The 22908-nt window shown below is 36.1% G+C and overlaps 1 protein-coding gene across 1 annotated transcript; it reads right to left on the reverse strand.

The window, feature by feature from the left end:
* Nucleotides 1-1104: 1104 nt before the first annotated feature.
* On the reverse strand, nucleotides 1105-11537 carry LOC127849892 (protocadherin gamma-A5-like). The gene is made up of 12 exons (XM_052382643.1): nucleotides 11495-11537; nucleotides 10436-10609; nucleotides 9276-9419; nucleotides 8660-8800; nucleotides 7240-7425; nucleotides 6806-6993; nucleotides 6456-6559; nucleotides 6039-6273; nucleotides 4601-4846; nucleotides 3845-4062; nucleotides 3228-3506; nucleotides 1105-1999 (listed from the first exon to the last, which is right to left on the reverse strand). Exons 1-12 carry the CDS (start codon nucleotides 11535-11537, stop codon nucleotides 1822-1824), a joined length of 2136 nt encoding a protein of 711 aa, XP_052238603.1. The 3' UTR covers nucleotides 1105-1821.
* Nucleotides 11538-22908: the final 11371 nt, after the last annotated feature.

The following is a 22908-nucleotide window of genomic DNA, read 5'->3' on the forward strand; positions in this document are numbered from 1 at the left end:
TTTTTCTATTAAAAAATACCACATACATGTAAAGTACTGTTTGTTTAAACAATTTTCTTTAAACAGCATAATTTTGTCTTTGTATTTTGAACTTATAACGATTTATTCGATTTCTGTGTTGTTTAACAAGATGGGAGCTAGTCTAAGCGCTTTGTATGACGTGACATTATAATGTTTTTGTCCACGCGTGGTTTTTCCCATATTAAATATTTAAACACAAAATACTGTAAAACTAGATATATTAGAAACATTTCAACGAATGTTGTAATTGTGACAGGATAAATAGAATAATAGGTTGGTGACGTGGATGGAGATTGGTTATCTGGCTCGTCTGAGGATCTTATCGGGTGAGCCGAACATTCCTCCGGCTTGCCAGATAACCATTCTCCATCCACGTCAACAACCTATTATTCTCTATTTACGTTGTTTGTTTGTGTAAGAGTAAAACAATCAAAACACAATGGTAAGGGCAATATGAAGTTTTGCATGACCTCACAATGTAGGGTAGCGGGTCAGTGTGTTATTTGTAGAACAATGACGATAACGCGTAGTTTATTTGCTACATAGAAATATCTATTGTATGCCAAACGGGTTTCGCTTTCATTAACTCAAGGACAATTGGTAACAATTACAGAAACCATATGAGACGCGTTTTGAAAAAAGCTGGGTTTAATGCATGTGCGTAAAGTGTTGTCCCAAATCAGCCTGTGCAGTTCGCACAGGCTAATCAGGGACGACACTTTCCGCTTTTATGTTATTTTTCATTTAAAGGAAGTCTCTTCTACACAAAAATCTAGTTAAGGCGGAAAGTGTCGTCCCTGATTACCCCATGCGGACTGCACAAGCTAATCTGGGACGACACTTTACGCACATGCATTAAGCCCAGTTTTCTCTGAACGTGTCTCATATGATCACTAGGTTGCGTTGTTATTCAATAAAATCAAATTGTGGTTATCTGCCTAATCAGTAGCGCGGTATTTAGGAACGGTTCACAAATGCAGTTTAGTCAAAATAAAGGTTAAGTGTATATTCTTTATTAAAAGCTTAACACAATACACAAACAGAAACTTAAGTGATTGAAATACAGTAAAAAAACAAGGAGGATTTCAAATAAAACATTATGCAAAAGTGCATTATTTACAATAAAGACTAATTTGTAATAATTAAACAATACATTAACTCTTCTCGTGTTTAATTGTCTGATACTGCTACAGCATTTTTTCTTAGCAACATTATTGTCTTAAAAATATTAATAAATAAATTTACAATCTATAAATATATAAATGACATAAAATAACATCAAACTGAAACAAACATTTTATTTACATCTACACTTATACGACCGGCATGGAAAATCATCAAGTTTAAAAATAAAATCGACCTTATAAATGTATCATGGAATCATTAATATAGTTAATGCTTATATTTTTAAGATTACATAAATTTATATCAATCACAATGTCTTGTCTTCTCAACTTACACATTTACATAACATTTTGAGCAATGATTCTATGTACAAATTATATTATATTACATATATCTTCATGTATAAATTTACGCGATTGTAACCCATTTAAGCCTAGTTGACTCTCCCATCCTTTTAAATTGGATCAATTTATTTCCAAAATCAGTGCTGTCTAGTATAAATATTTCAATATTTAGAATATTTATTACAGAAATTCCTTTAAGCAAACAGCGCAGACCCTGATGAGACGCCGCATCATGCGGCGTCTCATCTGGGTCTACGCTGTTTGCAAAGGCCTTTTTGTCTAGACGCTAGGCATTAATAGGATTAAAGTCCGTAGTTCAATCAAGTCCTGTTCAGTTTCTAAAGCTCATATCCGAGGAATAGATCGGCGAGGGAAGGCCGGTTGCGCTATCCCTCGGAAACAGGGCAGCTGACGCAGAGGTTGCATTCACCAGATTGGCACGAGTGTTGTTTGAATAAACGTGTCTCATCTGCATGGGGTCTCTATTGGGGCCGAGTGGTGCTTGCATCCTGAAATAAGTATGATAAGTGTTAGTAAGATAGAATGATTGTAAATCTTTTTCAACATTATCCTTGAAACACGTCTACGCAACGCTCTCTCCTAAAAACCTACAACAATAACGACTTTTCTGAAACATTCTATATAGATTGTGCTAGTTCAGTTATATTGGGTAAAACTTAACAAACACTTGGCTTCAAAATATATGAGCCGCGTTCTGTGAAAACTTGGCTTAATGCATGTGCGAAAAGTGTCGTCCCAGATTAGCCTGTGCAGTCCGCACAGGCTAATCAGGGACGACATTTTCTGCGTGTATGGTATTTTTAGTTTCAAAGACGCCCCTCTTTACCGAAAATCAAGTTTAGGCGGAAAGTGTCGTTTCTGATGAGCCTGTGCGTATTGCACAGGCTAATCTGGGACGACACTTTACGCGCATGCATTATGTACAGTTTTCTCAGAACGCGATTCATATATATTGCTGACACGATGATAATGTATAAAAGGATACTATATGCTATTATAGCATCGGGGCAAAAGTTTAAGTTGTCAAATATAATAAAATGATTTTTTTTAATCGTATTAATATAATTGCCACAAGTCTTTGATACTTATATAAATACACATATTAATATCTTTATCATAATAACGTTCCATGTATGTTATTAATTGTTATTATACTTAACATGGAAACATGACAATCGTCTGAGATTCACCTATAACTATTGTAAGTAGAATCATGAAATTATATCAAACATAGGCTTTTCAGTCCAGAAATAAACATTGCGTCAACAAACAAACCCATGAACTGTTTATACAACAAAACTGTTATACATAATATACGTAATTTAGTTATCAGATTAACAACCTAAACATATTGAATAACTATGTTCATAATAACATTAGATATGGATTAACACCGTCTTAAAAAAGAAAGGCATACTTTTGGCAACGATTTACATAGACAGTGTTCCGAAGTATTCTCACATAAAAGCACTATTTCATGGTTCTATGAACTTGTGCCACATGAATACATCTATTCACATATTGGCAAGTGATTAAAGAGCTCTTTTATTTGAATACCAAATAAATTACCCCATAGATTCATAATATAGTTTGTGGCCTATGTAATTTGTGGAAAACCAGTTTTCACTAAAGCCTAACTATTGGGATAGACAATTTCTTTAAATACTTCGATTATATATACTGATACTAAGAGCCCCTTAACGAAGTGGTATTTACCTGAACTGTGATCGCGAAGGCACTTGGCGAGGTGCTGGACGTATCCTTTCATCTTCATCAGAACTAGTTTCGCTGCTGCTGCTACTTATGCTGTACTCCCGTCTAGTCATGCTGCTAGTGCTAGGGCCAGGCATAACAGTGTTCTGTCCATTAAAGCTCTTTCCTTGTTGTGGCTTCCCCGGAATGGTTTTCCCGTACATGAACGTAGTCATCTGCTGTTTGGATTTGAAAGCTGTTCTCCAGTTTATGTCTTTAGATAAGGCTTCTTGCAAGTGGTCGCTGTGAACAGTAAAATACTTTAAAACAATTTGTTGTAATCGAAGTACCTTGAAAACAATACTCAAGTACCTTACAACACATGCGTCAATTGTACGATTATCGTGTTAAGTTAAACACCAATTTAGCAAGTTGGCCTTAATAAATACGAGTATATACTTGTACAAATAAACACAACAGATTACATCTTTCTTCAATTCTTGCATATTTAATGCTTAAATTAGTTATTATCAATGTATGCTCATTTCCTTTATTCGTTGCGTACTATAACTACTTGGCCATTTTTCAGAATAAAAACACATATTTAAAAATTAGTCAAGTATAACTGGCTCTGAACTTACATCTTATTCTTGTTGGAGAAGAAACAGGCATACACGGCGTGGACGCTCAAACCCGCAACCATCGCCAGCTCTATGGCGAGTATCGCATAGAGGGTGGTGCAGCCCGATGACCCTGGGCACGTGGTGCTATTTGCAGCCTTTGGAGGGTTAACCGTAGCCGTGTAGTTGGCTGTCAACATCACGGTGGTGAACTGGGGAGGCGAGCCGCCGTCTGTAATCTGGCAACAAATGAATGGAGGCCATATGTACGAGATTGACCTAGTTGTACGCTTTTATCCTCCGCCATAGGCGGAGGGATATTGTTTTGGCGTTCTCTGTCCATCCGTCCGTCCGACTCTCCGTCCGTCATTCCTATCGTCCGTCCGGCACTTTTGTGTCCGGAACCATATCTTGGAAGTGCTTTGGCGGATTACATTGAAACTTGGTAGAGTATATGAATGGATACGAGGATGATTCACGCCAAATGACATTGTGCACAATCTGTTAATAACGGAGTTATGGCCCTTTGTATCTTGAAAAAATGCTTTTTTTGAGTGTCAAATATAACACTTATTTTGTCCAGAAGCGTGATGTAGCATGGTCTATAGTAACGTTATCAATGGCGTCAAGTAGCATGGTCAAGACAAATAGCCATTCAACAAGGTAATTGATATTTAATTAAAGCCAAATCGCACAAAAGCTATATACAAATGAAATAGATTCTGATTAAATCAAATTCTAAGCATATATCTTTCATGAAGAAACGTATGCACAAACTTTGACATAGAATTGAAAATTCTTGTTGTAATTCAACTTCATCTCCTCCCTCAGATACAATGTGGCCGAATTTTTCACTCCAGCTCGTTTACGTCGCCCCGCGGTCGTCACAGATCGCAACTCGAAGTATCGTCTGCCTAGACCGTTGCCAAGGATACTGAATGCGCATTCGCCGTGGTCACCCGATTCGTCATCTGCACATGTCACTGTTAAAAGAGGCTCACTTGGACCTTTTGACGAGTCAATCTGTTTAACAAAATAGACAAATTTTCCAGTGTGAATTCATATGCCCAATGCATTTATCCTCATTACTCTTAGAATGGATTCGTTACAGTTGAAATTAAAAAAAATAATGGGAAATTATATTACTTTCATACACAGTTGTCAGAAAAAGTAAACAAAACGTTTGTATCTCTACAAAGGCATGCGTTTGTGATATTTCAAAGAGAAAATACACTTATATTTGTGGGCATCATTTCGAAATAATTGCCAAAATATTGCGAATACGCTTCTTTAAATTGGGAAAGTGAGGTTTTGAATTATATTTTATTAAAGAAACACAGCGAGGCGAGACCCAACTTTTTCTTGATTCCGTGTATTAATTGAAAGTTTGTTTTTAAGACAGATTAAATGTTTTATATTCTGCTGAACAGGATCACTTGTTACCTTATTGACAAAAACTAAACTCAACATTCCTTAATAAATGTGCATACAAATGAACAAACTAAGTGGTAAACATTGGGGTATATGCATCCGACTTTACTATTAAAAGGAAAATATTTTTGTCAGAACGTGTTGCTTGTTGTTACAATGTACCTGTGTTAACCCATTTATGCCCAGTGGACTCTCCCATCCTTCTAAATTGGATCAATTTATTTCCAAAAGTAGGGGTGTCTGGTATATTTATTTCTATATTTAGAATATTTCTTACAGAAATTTCTTTAAGCAAACAGCGCAGACCCGGATGAGACGCCGCATCATGCGGCGTCTCATCTGGGTCTACGCTGTTTGCAATGTCCTTTTTTCAGGACGCTAAGCATGAATGTGTTAATGTGCGTTTGATTATACGCCTTTGAACAAAAACCGCAATAAGCGGAACATGTATGAACACAGTTTGATCTCTTTTAAATACTCGACTTCATTTAAATTCATTCAATATTCAATCTAATAGTTGAGATATCATGTTATGTTGGGCTCATAAACATGTCAACAGTGTAAAAATACTTAAAAAAATGTAACAAGTGTCAACACAAAACAATCTTTGTTTTTAAATTGAGGTTTCGTTTACATCAAATGTCCAATTTCAATACATAAAGTTCTAAATGTACGGAACAAATGAATGTGTGTAAATCTAGCGGCAGTATACAATACTATACATCAAATGTTTGATTGGTGTTGGCTTGAATAATTGGACAAATTCATTCGTCGTGATTCTTACCTTGATAGGAACCGATCCGTCTGACAGAGTATTGTTGCTGATTGATGGGTCAAGTATAAATGACGGTTTCTGATCATTGACGTCCTCGATATTGAAAACTATATCGACGTCAGACGTGTGCATAGCGTTGTCCGTGCAACGTACGGTTAAAGTCGTAGTGCTAGGAAGATTTGCGACGCTGTCGTCAAGGTCCCATTCTTTGGCAAGGTATATTTTTTTATTTGTTGAGTTATATCTGTAAATTAAACATTTGTGTGAAAAGTGTTCATTTCTCTTGACATTTAATCATATTGAATAATAGTATATACGCAGAAAATCCGTTATTCTTCACATGGCGTTTATTCCATGTACTTTTTACAGCGTTTCTGTTTGATATTACGGAAACAACTATTCTGTTATTTATAACATTTTACTTACTGAAAATATTCTGCATGGATGCCTCCGGCTATTGTGATGGTTTGGGTATCTTTCTCATCTAGGTCAGTGCATTCCAGCCCCGCATGAAAGATTCGGCCAACTTTCTTCAAAACAAAAAGTGCCAAAATGTTACATCATTAATCTAGAGATATAGATGCGCGAGATCCGATTCTGATGTCGCGGAAAAGTCTTGCGCTTACATTTGTAACAATATGAATAAAAAAGTAATATGGAAGATTAACAAGTACCTAACATGAATGTTTATAATGAAAGTTTCTTTCACAACTAAATATATTACTACTCCCACAAGGTTTACTTCGACTTTGTATAGTCAGTTAACTTTATCGTACCGCGGTCTCCTTGAAAGTGATGCTACGATTCTTCGCCGTCAAGTAGTTCTGCTCATTCACGTCCTTCACGTTGATAATCAGCTTGAACAACTCTGGATTGACAAGGTAAGGGTCTTGTACTGTCAGCCGCAACGTGTACCTCTTCTCGGTCTCATAGTCGAGCGTCTTCAGCAGCGTTATAGTTCCCGCTATAAATATGATAAATGCCTGAGGCTAAAAGTCAATTTGAATTACAGGTAAGTCTATATCATCCCATTTATATTCGAGTAAAGCAGAGACGAAACAAAGGATGTCATACAATTAATGTGTTAAGCATAATACCTCCGCCAGCCCTACTATTTGTATTGACATCCGTATAAAAGTGTGTCTGTCCGCACTCACTTAATCTTCGAGATAATTGCAGTAAAGGGGTGTAAAACCACGTGTAAACTTACCGTTTCTATCTAATTCAAAATAGCCCTTGGTGTCAGCAGATGTATTGTTTAAGAACAACGTATGGACTTCAGCTGGAATGTCTGCGTCGGCCACAGTGGCTGTGAACACCGTGTAGCCAATGGCAGCGTCTTCCGGTACTTCGACTTCCGCCGGAAGATTGCTGATGGACGGGTAGGAGTGATGTGCTGTAACAATGTGCACGTGTTTATATAATAATAATAATAATAATAATAAAAATAACGTTATTTCATAATAATTCACAATAAGAAATAATTTCTTTTCCAATGTGGTCTTCAGTTACATAACGCAAGTATATATTTTGAAACATGCATACGAACATACAAGGGATAATACGAAATATGATTCATATGATACAAAAATCAATCTAAAAAAATGCTAAAAATTTCAGGTGATAAACCATGGTTTCTCACCTTCCGATGGCTGCATATAGCGTTAGGAGACAATGTTACGACCTTTTGTAAAAACATTTCCGAACTAAGCACAACACACGCAGTTAAGAAATTGCAAACGAAACACTTATAGAAAAAAGAATGTTTAGTATTACATATATTTCTTTACAATCGTATGCCCAATAAGGATGCTTTTATTTAAACAACTTTATTATCAATTGCCTTGCGCTTTTTAAATATATATATAGAATACTAAGTCGTTGCCGAATAAAGCGAAATTTATTTTACGAGGCTTAGAAAATCTGAACTACGAGCCTTGGCGAGTGGTTCAGATTTTCGGGCCACGCAAAATAAACTTCGCTTTATTCGGCACCGACCTTGTATTCGATTTATCCCATCAATTTTCTTAGTCGTAAATTATTTCTTTTAAAATCTGAAAATAGAATAGGGAAATAGAACTACACGGAACACCCCAAAGTTATTTTAAGTAAACATTCTTTTATTGTTTCATTCGTGCCGAGCCTAATATATTACAAAAAGATCAGTAACTAACCTGTTTTTCTGTTTATCATACCTCTACGTCACCGATTTGAAAAAAATAATGAAAACTAAATACTAAACAACTGCAGCTTTAGCGGGAAAGAATATTACTTTTGTCGTTTGACGTGTAAATAATGACGTCATGAGTACGCACACTTAATATTTGTAAATAATGTTTTTTGCTTTTTGTGTTGCATTTTGTGTCTAAAATATATTACACCTTAGCATCAAATTGTTTGTTTTGTTGAATCTGATTCGATTTTACTAAAAATGATTACTTTTTTTCCCTAAAAATTGATTCCGAGTAATATGACCATCTTCCGCCCCGCGTGACAGCTATATTTCAGCATTGCCGAATAAAAGGAAAATATATTCCACAGTGGTTTATTTCGACAATACACGTCTGATGATGGGGTAAATTAAATGTCTGACATTCACCAATTATTACAATTAAAATTTGCTTCATTACTTGTGAAGGTCAATTGAAGGGTCCCGCAATCAGCAAGGGGATGTTTAGCGTCACCAACACAAACTTGCATGCTGTATACAGCTCCGTTTTCCCCGGAAATGCTGACGTTACGCCGTAGCTTAACCAGGAGGGTGTCCGATTCTGAAATTAAAGACTCAATATTGGGAAGCCAAACGTTTATGAGTATTGTATCGAGGATTGTTTTACCTACAATTTAATTTGTGTTTATTATATAATAATATGGTCGTTTTGAAGTCATTTGATGAGAAACTAACTGTGGGAAATAAATTGCAAATAGCTGAACAACAATACTGCTTAACAGAAATTTACAGTTGAAAGGTTTGTAATAATAGGATTCCTTCCTTTGGATTGAAGAACGCGTCGTATGAGTCAATCCACATCGATGAACAGTATATTAACCCATTTATGCCTAGTGGACTCTCCCATCCTTCTAAATTGGATCAATTTATTTGCAAAATTAGGGATGTCTAGAGTATTTATTTCTATATTTAGAATATTTCTTACAGAAATTCCTTTAAGTTAGGCTTTTTTCTAGACGCTAGGCATAAATGGGTTAATATCCATAGAAAGAAAGTGGAAATGATAAGCAATTTACCGACGAAGCATTTCAGCGGTACATTGGAGTTGTTCACATAACAAGTGTACGTCAGGGTATCACCTTCCGCGTCGAGCGCTTGTTCCGTAATCAGCGTGCTTCCACTGAACATCGACGACTGATCAACACTGCGAGAGACCATGCCTGAAAGTCACGTGGTCCAAGTATTGGCTAAGGTCACTGCGTACACACCGGTCATATTGACCTCTGTACTAACGCGAAAGGAATTGTGGGTAGCACTTATTTTACGAGTGAAAAGTGAAAGCGAAAGTAGGTCAGATAATCGTCCTTCTGATAATCGTTATCAGTCATAATAGAGATTCATAATTTTGATGACTACGAGGTACGCGTTTAAATCATTTTATGTCACTTTAAAGAAATATAAAGATATCAAGGGAAAATATCTAAACGTGTGTCGATCAGTATTAAGTCAAGCTTGATTTAATTGATTTCAATCAAGTACATGTATATACAGTGGTGCTACATAAGGCGTAAGAGGAATCCAAATATTTTGCATCAAATCCTACGATATAACTTAGGCAAGACTAGTTCCAATACATTTACGAAATTAGGCATGAGTTTAAAAGAAAATGCTGTTTGTTTTAACGGCCAACAACTACTTAATGATACATAGACTGTTATTACTTTTGGGATTTCCCTTTTTTTTCATTGCAGTATTTTTCATTAGACACACTGATACATGTTTGTTCTTCACACTATAACGTGTCAGTAGACGTGAAAAACATTGTTGTCAAATATGTCATACATCAAATATCTGGTACCGTTTTAGAATATATAATATACAATGTATTGTATTTATCTTGGTCTGTCCCTATGCACTTCGTGTTTTAAGATGTGATGAAAAGATTGACAAAATTGCGATAAAATCGAATATGCTCACTTTAAACTAATAACACATATGATTTTTGAAATGAATCTCAAATAACTGCATTCACAACATTAGTTAAACCAATTTGAAAAATACTTGCATTTAGACAAGTATTCCCATGAAACACGTGTAGCGATATTTATAACAATACAAGGGCCGATTGTTTTCCCTTTTTGTGTAAGTTTGTCAAACGTTGAAACTTCTTTGGAATTAAAATGCTTAATTGACTAGTTAAGAACACTACATGTTTTCATTTAACAATTCCTATTACCGTGGAGCTGCTGAAGTACTGGTGGTTGGTTCAGCGCAACATTGATAGTGAACGTTTTCACTTCTCCCGCACCGTATCGGTCCGTGCAATTGACGTCAAGAGTGTAGACCGTCTTGGCAGAAGACAGTTTCTTAGTAACATCCGTTCCAGCAATGTAGTTCTTGATCACGTACACTTTAACGTTAAAAGTAAACTTAGTAAACTTAGTAAGTCGTTAGCACGTTCCACAAAAGCGGAACTATACATATAGTATACACGTACACGTTAGGTAATGCGACTAAACAACCACACAAACGCTTTATAAGATTTCAGGCATTGTTATACAAATAAATAACGTACAAAGACTACGGTAAAAGAAGAATAGAAAATTGTTAGCAAAACCACAAACTAGCCTAAACAAGTAGTGAAGGTTATATTGCGCAAACATGATAAATATTTAATGAAGAATCAGAAACTTAAAGCAATGCTCTCTGTACGCGTCAAACCTTCAACTGTAGCGTAGTCGCATATGTTGGAAAAAGATAATAAAAGCGGTGTTTTTGATATCACGTTATGTAAAGTCCATAATGTCGCAGATACCTGATTAGCACGTGGTGCTGATAACGGTGGTGCATAATATAATATAACTATTTTACGTTTCAGCTATTATTTTATCAACATCCTAAAACAAGTTTTAGATACAACCAGGCTGTATTGTACGCTGGCATAGAGGTGACATTCCCTCCTCTTTTTTAAATTACACTCCTCTTTTTTCTATCTCGTGGCCACGACTTACTATGTCGTGGCCTCGAGTTACTAAGTCGAGGTCACGAGATAGAAAAAAGAGGAGTGCAAAACTAAATAAAAAAGTGGTGCACTTTAGAAAGAGCGGTGCAGTAAATAAAGGAAGGGTGCCTTAAAGAAAAGAGGAGAGAATTTTAGCTAACTCGTGGCCACGAGTTAGTCAGCCAATCAAATTTGTGCATACTTTTCAAAGGGAGAGGTTGCCGCCAACTAATATCGTCCATTTTTAGTCATACTTTTTAAGTACCATTTGAACACACCGTGCAATCGACTAACGCATCGGCTGCGGTTTATCCATCGGCTGCGGTACTATATACATGTCGTGTAAAAGCGGAGTGTAAGTATTTTCCTATTCTTTATATTTTACGTATTGAATTGAGCAGATTTGCGTGTGTTCTTTGAGAGCCTAAGTTAGAATGACTTTGTGAACGTAATCCTTACCTTCCTAGCTGCTTACCTTTAAAGAAATCCGTTAGAATGTGGTCAAAAATCAAACGAAATTCACCACTTTCTCTATCAAACTCTAATTACGCAGGATTAAGATCAAAGATAAATATGAACAAGACTTTATTGAAATATTGAATAGTTTCTCTTCGGTTATTCCAAATTACAGTATCCCACATAAACACACAACATTTTTATCAACGTTTAAATTCGAGTGGGGATTGAAAAACGGCTCAAGACAACCGCCGCGGCCACTTATTAGATGGTCATGACATCGGCTGCGGAAATAAAATTATGCTCAAGCCATCGGCTGAGGCAAATAAAATTGGCATGATGAGATGTGGACGTTACTCATTGACCATATTCGATAGAATTATCAGATATTTTGAGCAGCCGATGTAGAGAAAGTGGTGAATTTTGTTTAATTTTTGACCAAATTCTAACGGATTTCTTTAAAAGTAAGCAGCTAGGACGGTAAGGATTACTTTCACAAAGTCATTCTTACTTAGGCTCTCAAAGAACACATGCAAATCTGCTCAATTCAATACGTAAAATATAAATAATAGGGAAATACTTACACTCTGCTTTTACCCGACTTGTAATAAACCTCAGCCGATGCGTTAGTCGATTGCACGGTGTGTTGAAGGTGCATACTGTGACAATACACTAAAAAAAGATTGGTTATGAATGTTTATTTCGTTGTTCCATTTGGACACTTACCTTGCGAGGCAGAAAATGTTTCCGTAACATAGAATGGTTTGTTGACTGAAGGGTTTGTCATTGCACATGTGACGTCGTCGTCATCGTTAAGATCACTCGTTTCTATGGTGAACAATGTGAGGGATTTGGCTTCATCTTCATGTATAGCTGTTGTCGTCACAGAGTTACTAATTTTCAGCGCCTAAATAAAATGAAATCATAAAATTACAACAGTATTGCCAAATATTTATTGCTTATTAAACGTACACAAATGATACACACAAGTGTCCTCTACCGACACTTTTCAAACAATGCGCCAGTCCCTAAACTAGCCCCTTAAATCATCCCATATAAGCGCACAGTCCAAGCTTTCAACAAATCTTAACCTTACAACATTTCTATGCATGGCAATCCGTACATTACAAAACAGCATGATTCTAAAGACATGTACTACATTCACATGCTCAACTTCAATTGTGTTAACCTAGTCAATAATCATAAACATTGTGCACACTTACAAAATATTTTATTAGGCAAAAATCATATTTACTGACTTTATTTACGTATTTGTTGTGTAACTTACAGAGACTAAAGTGTAACCAAAATGGAAAAAAAATCATTTACTTATATGTTTCACGTCTTTCACGTGCTACGTCAATGCATAAATCCAATGCAATCATGTGGTATACGCAGGTCACGTGTAACGTCCATGGACAAATCTTCTTTACTTACGTGGTTCACGTAGGTCACGTGTAACGTCAATGGACACACTTTCTTTACTTATGTGGTTCACGTAGGTTACGTGTAACGTCAATAGACAAACTGTCTTTACTTACGTGGTTCACGTAGGTCACGTGCAAGGTCAATGGACACACTGAGTAATATTGACACGACTCGGCGTCCTCCACAAATGCGTTCAGGACGTACGTGCTAGACGGGTAGCTGGCAGTGAGCGTTGAGAGTAGCGTTACTATTCCTGTAAATGTTTGGATATGCCGCATAAGTGTATGCGTCAATTCATTTAAATGAATCTTGTTAGTAAGATGACAATATTAATAACACTTTAAAACTAAGCATTGCAATTCAAATATCTCAATTGCTCACATGTAAGAAATTCCTAATTTAAATAATTAGATCTTACCTGTAAGTTGTCCGAAATTAAAGATCTTGCCGTGAATACGTCAAATGTTAGCAAATATACCAAAAACACAGTTTTATTTTAAAATCAAAATCGATGCTTATGTATCGTTTATCAATATATGAAATTTATTATTTAAAGACATGTCCTAAAAATCTTTCATTTTCCGACCAACCATTTATTAGATACATCTGTAAGAAGGTAAAATTGATAAAACGGATGATTTTATTTAAATTAATTAGAATAAATAGTAGAAATGCTTAACGACTCGTTACTTATGAATATGTTCACGTTGTCTGTAAATGGCGACGAGTATATGGTTGTGTGAACACCGTTTGTAACAGTATCTCAGTCATTTTACTACAGTCACTTAACGTATCACGTGTTGTTCTGATACGTACACAATGCACAGATATCATTAAATTCATCGACCAGCTGAGCTTCTATAATAGTAGCTGACTTAATCTAATAACATAACGAATCTAGATGAGCTTTCAATATCCAAACAAATCATAGCATTCAATTTTTTTTTCAGCCGATAAGAATAAAATTTACATACAGCGATATCTCTATTTCCCGTATAAATCAGTATTACTATTGTAATTAACATAATTAAGTTGATTATAGTAACTAGTTTTTTACAATTTAAAACATATGAAGCTCCTCATATACCTGTTTTTTTGTTGATTTCAAACGTGTTTGCAAGACGTGACGTTAAGGTAAACGTGATGTTAGAATAGCTCGCGTAATTTGCGACGGCAGTTTTGACGTCAAACAAAGTGCTAGGAACCGGTTCCTCTGTGTTTACTGTCTTCTCCAAGGATGAACAGGTCGGGACAGGGCCACAATAATCTGTCAATAGATTAAAACGCTGATTTTCACCCAACGGATAGTTTACTACACAAGGAATAACTTCAAGTACGACGCAAAAGGGAAGGAAATATATTTTGTCTGTATTACAGTGATGATTGCAGACAACTTTCACCATTTCTGAATTATTACTTTGGCAAGTTCATTATAGAGTAATGTGAAAAACTTAAATAAATCATATCGCTCTGCAGGAATAAGAAGTAAGACAAGCATACATTAGAGCGAATCAGTTATTTTGAGAAATTGTACGATTACCCTCTAGGTCAATAGTGAGAAGTTCGCATATCTCGTTACGTCTCTCATGTCCACAAATCTCGATGGTATATGACGTGTTTTTGGGAACGTCATAGAGGTACGTCGTGAGTGAAATGTTACCGAGCTGGTCTAATAAAATATAGAAAGAGTAAATTTTACAAAATACCTTAACTCTTGAGCATAATCGTCGAGGCTCTTCGCAAACTGCGAAATAAATTTTTGCGCGATTTTCTTGTGTATTGTAATTGAACGACGGCTTCATGACTCATTTTCAGCGAAAATATTAGATATGTTTTTAAAAGAAGGTTTAGTTATTGTCTATGATTACAACAGTATTAATTACATTTTATAACATACAAATAGGCAAGTATGTTATAAAATATACACATTTATAATCATATCATAAAGCATGTATATAATAATCAACATCTGGAAAAACATGTATGTTATACTTTTTTGGGGATATTTTTTTGTACCATTAAAATGGCTAAATATGACTCACGAGATATTCGAACAACACCAACGGCATTAAAATCTTATAGCCTGTCGATCGTACTTCTCTTTTATACCCCATTGAGCTGTTAAGCATCTAAAATCACTCTTGAAAATAAATCACTTCACATAGTTTAAATAATCATTTCGAAACGACGTTATTGCTATTCACGAGCCTTACTGAAGACTTTTAGTAGCCATTAGGGAAATTGCACCGTTTTGGCGCAAATGTTTATGAAATACTGAACACGACGCCGAAACGAGATTCCAACGACAGCGGCTACAAGTATTATTGATATAAGGTTCTAGCACATATGCCAGTTGCATGAGATATTGTTTAACTAATATAATTAGGATCCCAACGGGGAGACACACATTACGTACTGAAATAGTTGCCACTAGGATCGCCCTGGAAGTACGTTGTAACGGTGCCGTCGTTCTTCATGAACTTGTACTCGTAGGTGAGATTCTCGTTTTCGGCGTCCCGGTACATTATTGAGAATATGATGTCCTCCTCGCTGCCTTGCCTGATATCCAAGTCCAGGTGTTCTGAAAACAAAAGGACTCCATTGCTAGCCGTCTATATATATATATATATATATATATATATATATATATATATATATATATATATATATATATATATATATTGACGATTACAAGTGATTCGTGAATGCTGATAATAATGCTGGCGGTGAGACTTAAATACACGTATTTTACCTGGCTGACTGACAAACATAATACATTTAGCTTTTTTTGCACTATGATTAATTATTACCTGCATATTAAAAAATAAAAATAAAACGAATTTATTTAACGTCAAACTTTAATTATATTAAATATGTGGTACAACTTCGCGTGATGCATCACACGCATGCTTTGTAAACAATCACCTTACATAGAACACGTAAACTTACTGGGTAGATTCCTCCAGGTTGGTGCCTGGTTGCGTAAGGGATAAAACGTGAAGTTTCTATTGTCAATGGCCCCGTATCCGTCTCTACACATGATTGACACGTCGTACCGTTGCGTCACGTTGTGCGTCATACAGCCGCTATGCTTCGGACACGTGTAATTTTCGCGTTTGTATCCGCACGGGGGTGAGTACACGGATTCCGGGACGATACATTGTTTCTTGTATAATTTATATGCTATAAAATAGCAAGCACATGCTTTGAACAACCCCAAATATCATCAGTTTGTCTGGTTGTTATGAATAACTAATGGAAACTATGGTGAATGTGCTGCAAACATACAAAGAGAATATAAAGACACTATACGTTATTTGTGTGATGTTCTATTTTTACGTACATATTTTTGTAAAATCAGGAATGATCTATTCCTAAATACTCAATAACACTATTAATGTTGTACTTAAATGACTTAAGACAACGTTATTTAACTTACTGGAATAAAGTCACGTGAAACTGAGATTAGAGAATATCTAACGTGTGTTCATTTTTTATGACATGGTCTCTTTAAGTAATTAGGAACAATGAATAGGGTCTCTTCCAATTCTATGCATTCACTATTTCACATTTCATTTACATGAACACTTGTTCGATCAGATGGCGCTTACAGTCCCATCTTATTTGGTCGTTGGGGTCATCCAGACGAAGATCAAACAGCTCCATGTCATTCTCTCCCCACTGGTCGTGCACGTACTTAATCCAGCACGTTATGTTATCTTCGATGACGTGACCGTCCTCAGGCGCATCGTAGTTGTAATCGTACACCTTGAGGTTGTGAAGCAACGTCTCAGCGTCCGTGTCCTCGTGTAGCGAGGTTTGGGCGGGGAGACTAATAATGTGCGGGGGCTGTAGAATTTGAAACACAAGTGTTAAGATGCTTCATAAACTAACAAAAGAAACGAAAGAATAATACATAAGTCAATAGTTGAATATTTTAAATATAATAATAAGTAAGACATAAATAAATAAATATAATAAATAACTAAATAACTATATATATATATATATATATATATGTCACAATGGAAAGTATTGTGCTATTGTTTTATTAATATAGAGTGTTTACGGTATCTACAAGTTAAATATACCTCTTCACTGATATTCGGATATACGGTACTTGAACCTTCTTAATGTATCTACAGATTGTAAGAAACTGCGCTATTTACCCAGTTAGTATAGGAGATTGTGACCCTCATTTGACACGTTGTTGTGTAGCAGGATTCCGAGTTGCTCACCGTGACCGTTTCTAAGTACGACCTGGTCGGCCAGGAGGGCCAGATACTGATGTTCTTAGTAAGGTAGATGTGACCTAATAGTGAAAAAAACTGTACATCGATCATGTAGTGGTTTAGTTTTTGTCAATAACATACGTTGTATAAATGCACTGCTTGGCTTTTTCTTAGAACTTATATATTTGCAAAACAGTTCATCCGTCATTTTCTCCATGTCTTTAGCAACATAGCCGCGTTGGATGCTGGATATATTGCTGGATATATCTTTATTTTAAAAGAAAACAAATGAATGAACGTTTTCCAAACGATTATTTTCAATTCATTGAGTAATAAACATATATGTCTATATCCCCTTAATACAACATCCCCTCCTTTTGCGAGCACTTCAATCATTTAATCATTTTTGAGATGGGTTTAGCATGCACATCGTACGGCTTCTGTATGTTCAGCGCAAGGAGAGTCCAAGGCAGCAGTCTTAAGAACGTACCTGAGTCTGGATCGATGGTCGACTCAGAAAATCCACCGTTGTCAAGAGACCAGGTAAGTTTAGACCACGTGTTTCTACAATATAAGAGATGTTGCAAACTAATGTGAAAATGTATCTGATATTGTATAAACGAGTGCTTATTAAGTTTTAATTCAGATTTTTTCCAAGATTACAGTAAAACATAAGTGGAAAATTAACATCAGATAGACACATTTTGTAGCTTTAAGATGTGTACATACCTGAAATACGGAAAGTGGGTAGATGGTTGTGGGTAAATCATTCGGAAGAGGGAGTTATTGGGGTTGTGATGTGTTATACCGTGGGTGTCCTTGAGGTCGAGGATTTGTTGGTCGGTGCAATTAGGGGTCTGGTAGCAGGCCCCTACAAAAGTAAACGTATGCTACGCTTAAAAATGGTGTTTTTATTCCCAATTTAGTGTGGACTATTCATTTAAGAACATATCAGTCAAAACATGTTTAAAAAGTAATGCCCGCCCATAAACACATCCAGATGTTTCAAACATACTGTAAATGTTTATTATCTATATCAACGGACACATGAACAGAACTCACAAATCACCGTACTTTAATAGTACTTACACATTTCGATGTGGAGAGTTTTACAAGCGGTGTCTCTTCTGCGGTCTACAATACACAGGCCCATGTCGAACGTGTACGAGAACTCCAATGCTAGGGTCTTGGTCAGGTAAATCTGTCCGTTTCCTAACAACAACAAATACTTTTATAAATCATTTTCTCTGATCGTTGATCTGTTTCTTTTATGCCCCTTTTTTAAGAAAAAAATTAACAGCTGTTTCCCTTTCGCTGAAAAGTTACCCTTTCTCGGAGTTTCTCCCTTGGCGTGTCTCAATACATTTCAAAACACAAAATGACGTCATAAGTGTGACGAAATGACGTCATTATACCACCGAAATTCTCCAGTTAATCTTTTTTACAATGTAAATAAACGGTGAAAAAGCGTAAAATAAAAAGAAAATGTGTTGGATTCGGTGGAATGTTGATTTTAATTCAAATGTGATCATAGAAAATATACATAAAATTATTTATGATAATCTAAATATAGAAAAAGGAGTTCCGAATATTTTTTTTTTCACCGGTGAAAATAACAATTTGTTTATTTTCACTGCTGTTCATTCACTGCAGAAATGTCATATTTTAATCATTAGGTATAAAAAAAGGTATTCTAGGTTGGCCTAATACAAATAAACGAGTGGTCATTATGAATGTTGACCTACATTTGAAGTAAACAAAATTGTGTTTTGTTAAAAATATACAGACCCGTGTTTAGGTCAAAGAGGTCGTTGTCATGAATCCATGAACGCCTCGGTTCGCTGCTGACGTAATATGATATTACGTCATTATCCTCGTTTTCGTCGATGTATGTCGGCATAATCTGGTTGATTACTTTGCCCGACCACGTGTTGTTCTGGAAAATCTTGATGCTTTGTCCAGCTGTAAATATCGGTATGAATCAAAACTCAGATATCGTTGAACGATTATCAACGGGAATGATAAAGAGATCAACTTTTTGGCATATGCGCAGGCAAACATATCTCCCATATTAGTCATCGTGATCATTTGGTTGAATTAAGTTTCCTTTTGGATATCCATTTTAAGCAGGAAACTGCAAATGCTCATCGTTACAATATCTTTTTCCCATGTATTGTTTGAAATAGTTTAATTACAATTTAAACTAGAAATGGCGCGGCAGAGGCCGACGCGTATCCCCACGCCGCATGTTTGACCCAGGGGCGCCCCAGGGTTGGTAATGGGGCCATGCATAGTTGAGATTGACCGTATTGTCATAAGAGAAGTTCAGTATCAATTAGAAGTGAATCGTTGTAGAAATGAAGAAATTATAGTAAAAGAAAATTTTGGGTGGGTGTGGCCTCTAATGGGCGGGGCGCCCCAGGGTTGGTAATGGGGCCATACATAGTTGAGATTGACCGTATTGTCATAAGAGATGTTCAGTATCAATTTGAAGTAAATCGGTGTAGAAATGAAGAAATTATAGTAAAAGGCAATTTTGGGTGGGCGTGGCCTATGTGGGCGGGGCGCCCCAGGGTTGTTAATGGCGCCATACATAGTTGAGATTGACTGTATTGTCATGAGAGAGGTTCAGTATCAATTTGAAGTGAATCGGTGTAGAAATGAAGAAATAATAGTAAAAGGCAATTTTGGGTGGGCGTGGCCTATGTGGGCGGGGCGCCCCAGGGCTGGTAATGGGGCCATGCATAGTTGAGATTAACTGTATTGTCATAAGAGAGGTTCAGTATCAATTTGAAGTGAATCGTTGTAGAAATGAAGAAATTATAGTAAAAGGCAATTTTGGGTTAGCGTGGCCTATGTGGGCGTGGCCTATGTGGGCGGGGTGCCCTAGGGTTGGTAATGGGGCCATGCATAGCTGGGATTGATCATATTGTCATAAGAGAGGTTCAGTATAAATTTGAAGTGAATCGGTGTAGAAATGAAGAAATTATAGTAAAAGGCAATTTTGGGTGGGCGTGGCCTATGTGGCCGGGCGCCCCAGGATTGGTTATGGGGGCATGTATAGTTGAGATTGACCGTATTGTCATAAGAGAGGCTCAGTATCAATTTGAAGTAAATCGGGGCAGAAATGAAGAAGTTAATGTAAAATAACATAAAAAATGAGTGAAAATCTCTTACCCGGCCCCGCCCCAACCCCCATAACTTTTGACCCAGGGGTCAGATCAAAATTCCGTCACTGTCACCGTCGCACATATGCTCATAGCTACCATGTTTGTAAGTTTCAAGGTTCTAGTGCTAATAGTGTAGGAGGAGCAGGTGGCCAGGACGGACGGACGGACGGACGCACATCACCACAAAATCCCCACTTTTTCTCCGAATAACGTGGGGATAAAAATACCAATCTTCGAAAGGGACTACAATGAAGATGAAGATATTACATGATCGAATGGGTTATATGTGACTCCATCCAATTTTGAAATAGAATTACTAAACACTGTATGATTCAACCGAAATATTGAAGAAACAAATTTTGCATTCATAAGGTTTCTTTCAAACGCTCAGATGTATGGAAGCGTATATGGTACACCCTGATGCTGTGATAATGTCAACTTTCTATGACGGCATGATATGAAAAAGGTGTCATGGCGTAAAACATAACTCATCGTGTCGACTAAAACTAAGATGGCAAGTCATTTTCACAAGAGCATGACGCAAACAATTATGTTGATTTGTCGACTTAGATTATGACGACCAAATATTTTTCGTGAAAAACCGGAAACATTTACGTCGAGACTTGAACATAATGTCGTTATGGCGAGTAAAATTAAGAGGGAAAAACCTACAAAACTATGACGGCATACCATGTTATTTTACAGTAAGTCGATATAAACTAATCCGGCAAGACCATATTGTTGGGGTGTACCATAATCTATGACGGCATGATATGAAAAAGGTGTCATGGCGTAAAAAATAACTCATCGTGTCGACTAAAACTATGATGGCAAGTCATTTTCACAAGATCATGACGCCAAAAATTACGTTTATTTGTCGACTTAGATCATGTCGACCAAATATTTTTTCGGGAAAAGTCGGAAACATTTACGTCGAGACTTTAACTTAATGTCGTTATGGCGAGTAAAATTAAATGGGAAAAAGTTACAAAACTTTGTCGACATACCATGTTTTTTCACAGTAAGTCTATATAAATTAATCCGACATGACCATATTATTGAGTGTACCATATCACTTCCGTACAGATGTCCCATTGTTCGTACTAAATTAAAACATAAAGTGTACAAAATCATCCAAACATTGAATTGAATTTTGATTTTTACATTTTACCGCATACTTAATGGATAATATATACATATATATATATATAATAGCAATATCTTTAAAAAAAAGATATACGGCGTTGATTGTGGTTGGTTTCGATGAAAGATCAAACGTTATATTAATAAGATCAAGCAATAGCGAATGCCCTTTTCTGCGCAATTATAAGCTAATCAATTACGGGTTGTTGCGCTTAATTTTGTGTCTTATTTCGCTTAATGAACTATTATTGATCATATATCTATAGCTACATAATATACAAACACAAGAAGAATGAAAATAAATGAAAGCATATCGGTCAGCCGGCAACACACGAATCATCCATACATATTTGAAATATTTTAACGCGCGTTCTTTTAACAGACCTGTTTTAGTGGTTTGTCCGATATTGTTATTTGATTCGATTATTTATACTATCGCGAATCATCGCGCTAATGCTTAACAAATTGGTCTTTATGGTGCAATATTTCTAATTAAATTAATCAAAACTTGTACTTATCATTGTTGAAAACACATTAAGAATCTATGATTGACATACCATACTTTTATCGCTTATCTTTAAATATAAAGACATTCTGGTCAAAATAAACTTTAAGTCTTCTAGTTAACGCGGTTTCGTTTATATAACGAGGATGTTAATGCCCGCGAATTGACCTTGAAACCTTGCGGGTTGGAATGCAATGCATTAAAGTGAGGTAACGTTTCCACTGCTGGAGCGACGTTTTGTTTAAAGCTTTATACATTAACATGTTTTCGAAAACAATTTAGACAATTTAAAATATTTTCGTCATAGCGTTTATCACGCTAGGGAACAACTCTACGATACATGATCTAAAATAAACGAGTGCACAGAATGCAATACGGCAGTAATTACTAAATATGAGAACAAAGTCTGATACTGAAATCTTCTAAATATAAAGAGGCACACACAAACTGCATTGCTTTTCTAGATTTATGTGTGAAACTGTTCTATCGCTCAAGCCATTTTATTAGTTGGTCGCGTAGCGACCAGCTAATGTTGTTACTCAAAATTTCAAGTCGGTTCGGCTTATCTACGGAGGGCCTACTACCTGCCACATCCGCGCGAGAAAGAGTTGTATAATTTATGCAACAGGTTTGAGTTCTCCAACAATATTCATTCACAAATGGAAACATTATATGAATATCGTGTTAAATGTAATAGTTTCGAACGAAGCTTATATAGAAAATAATCAATAAACAATTATTGTATTATACATGTCGCGGAAGAGATTCTTTATG

This window comes from Dreissena polymorpha, chromosome 11 (genome assembly GCF_020536995.1).
Source record: "Dreissena polymorpha isolate Duluth1 chromosome 11, UMN_Dpol_1.0, whole genome shotgun sequence".
NCBI lineage: Eukaryota > Metazoa > Mollusca > Bivalvia > Myida > Dreissenidae > Dreissena > Dreissena polymorpha.

Coding starts and splice junctions, on each gene's coding strand:
- LOC127849892 (XM_052382643.1), bottom strand. CDS start 11,537: ATGTATATAGTACCGCAGCCGATGGATAAACCGCAGCCGATGC. Junction 10,610..11,494: donor GGATAAACCGCAGCCGATGC/GTTAGTCGATTG, acceptor TTAACGTTAAAG/TGTACGTGATCAAGAACTAC. Junction 2,000..3,227: donor CCTTCGCGATCACAGTTCAG/GTAAATACCACT, acceptor TACTTATTTCAG/GATGCAAGCACCACTCGGCC.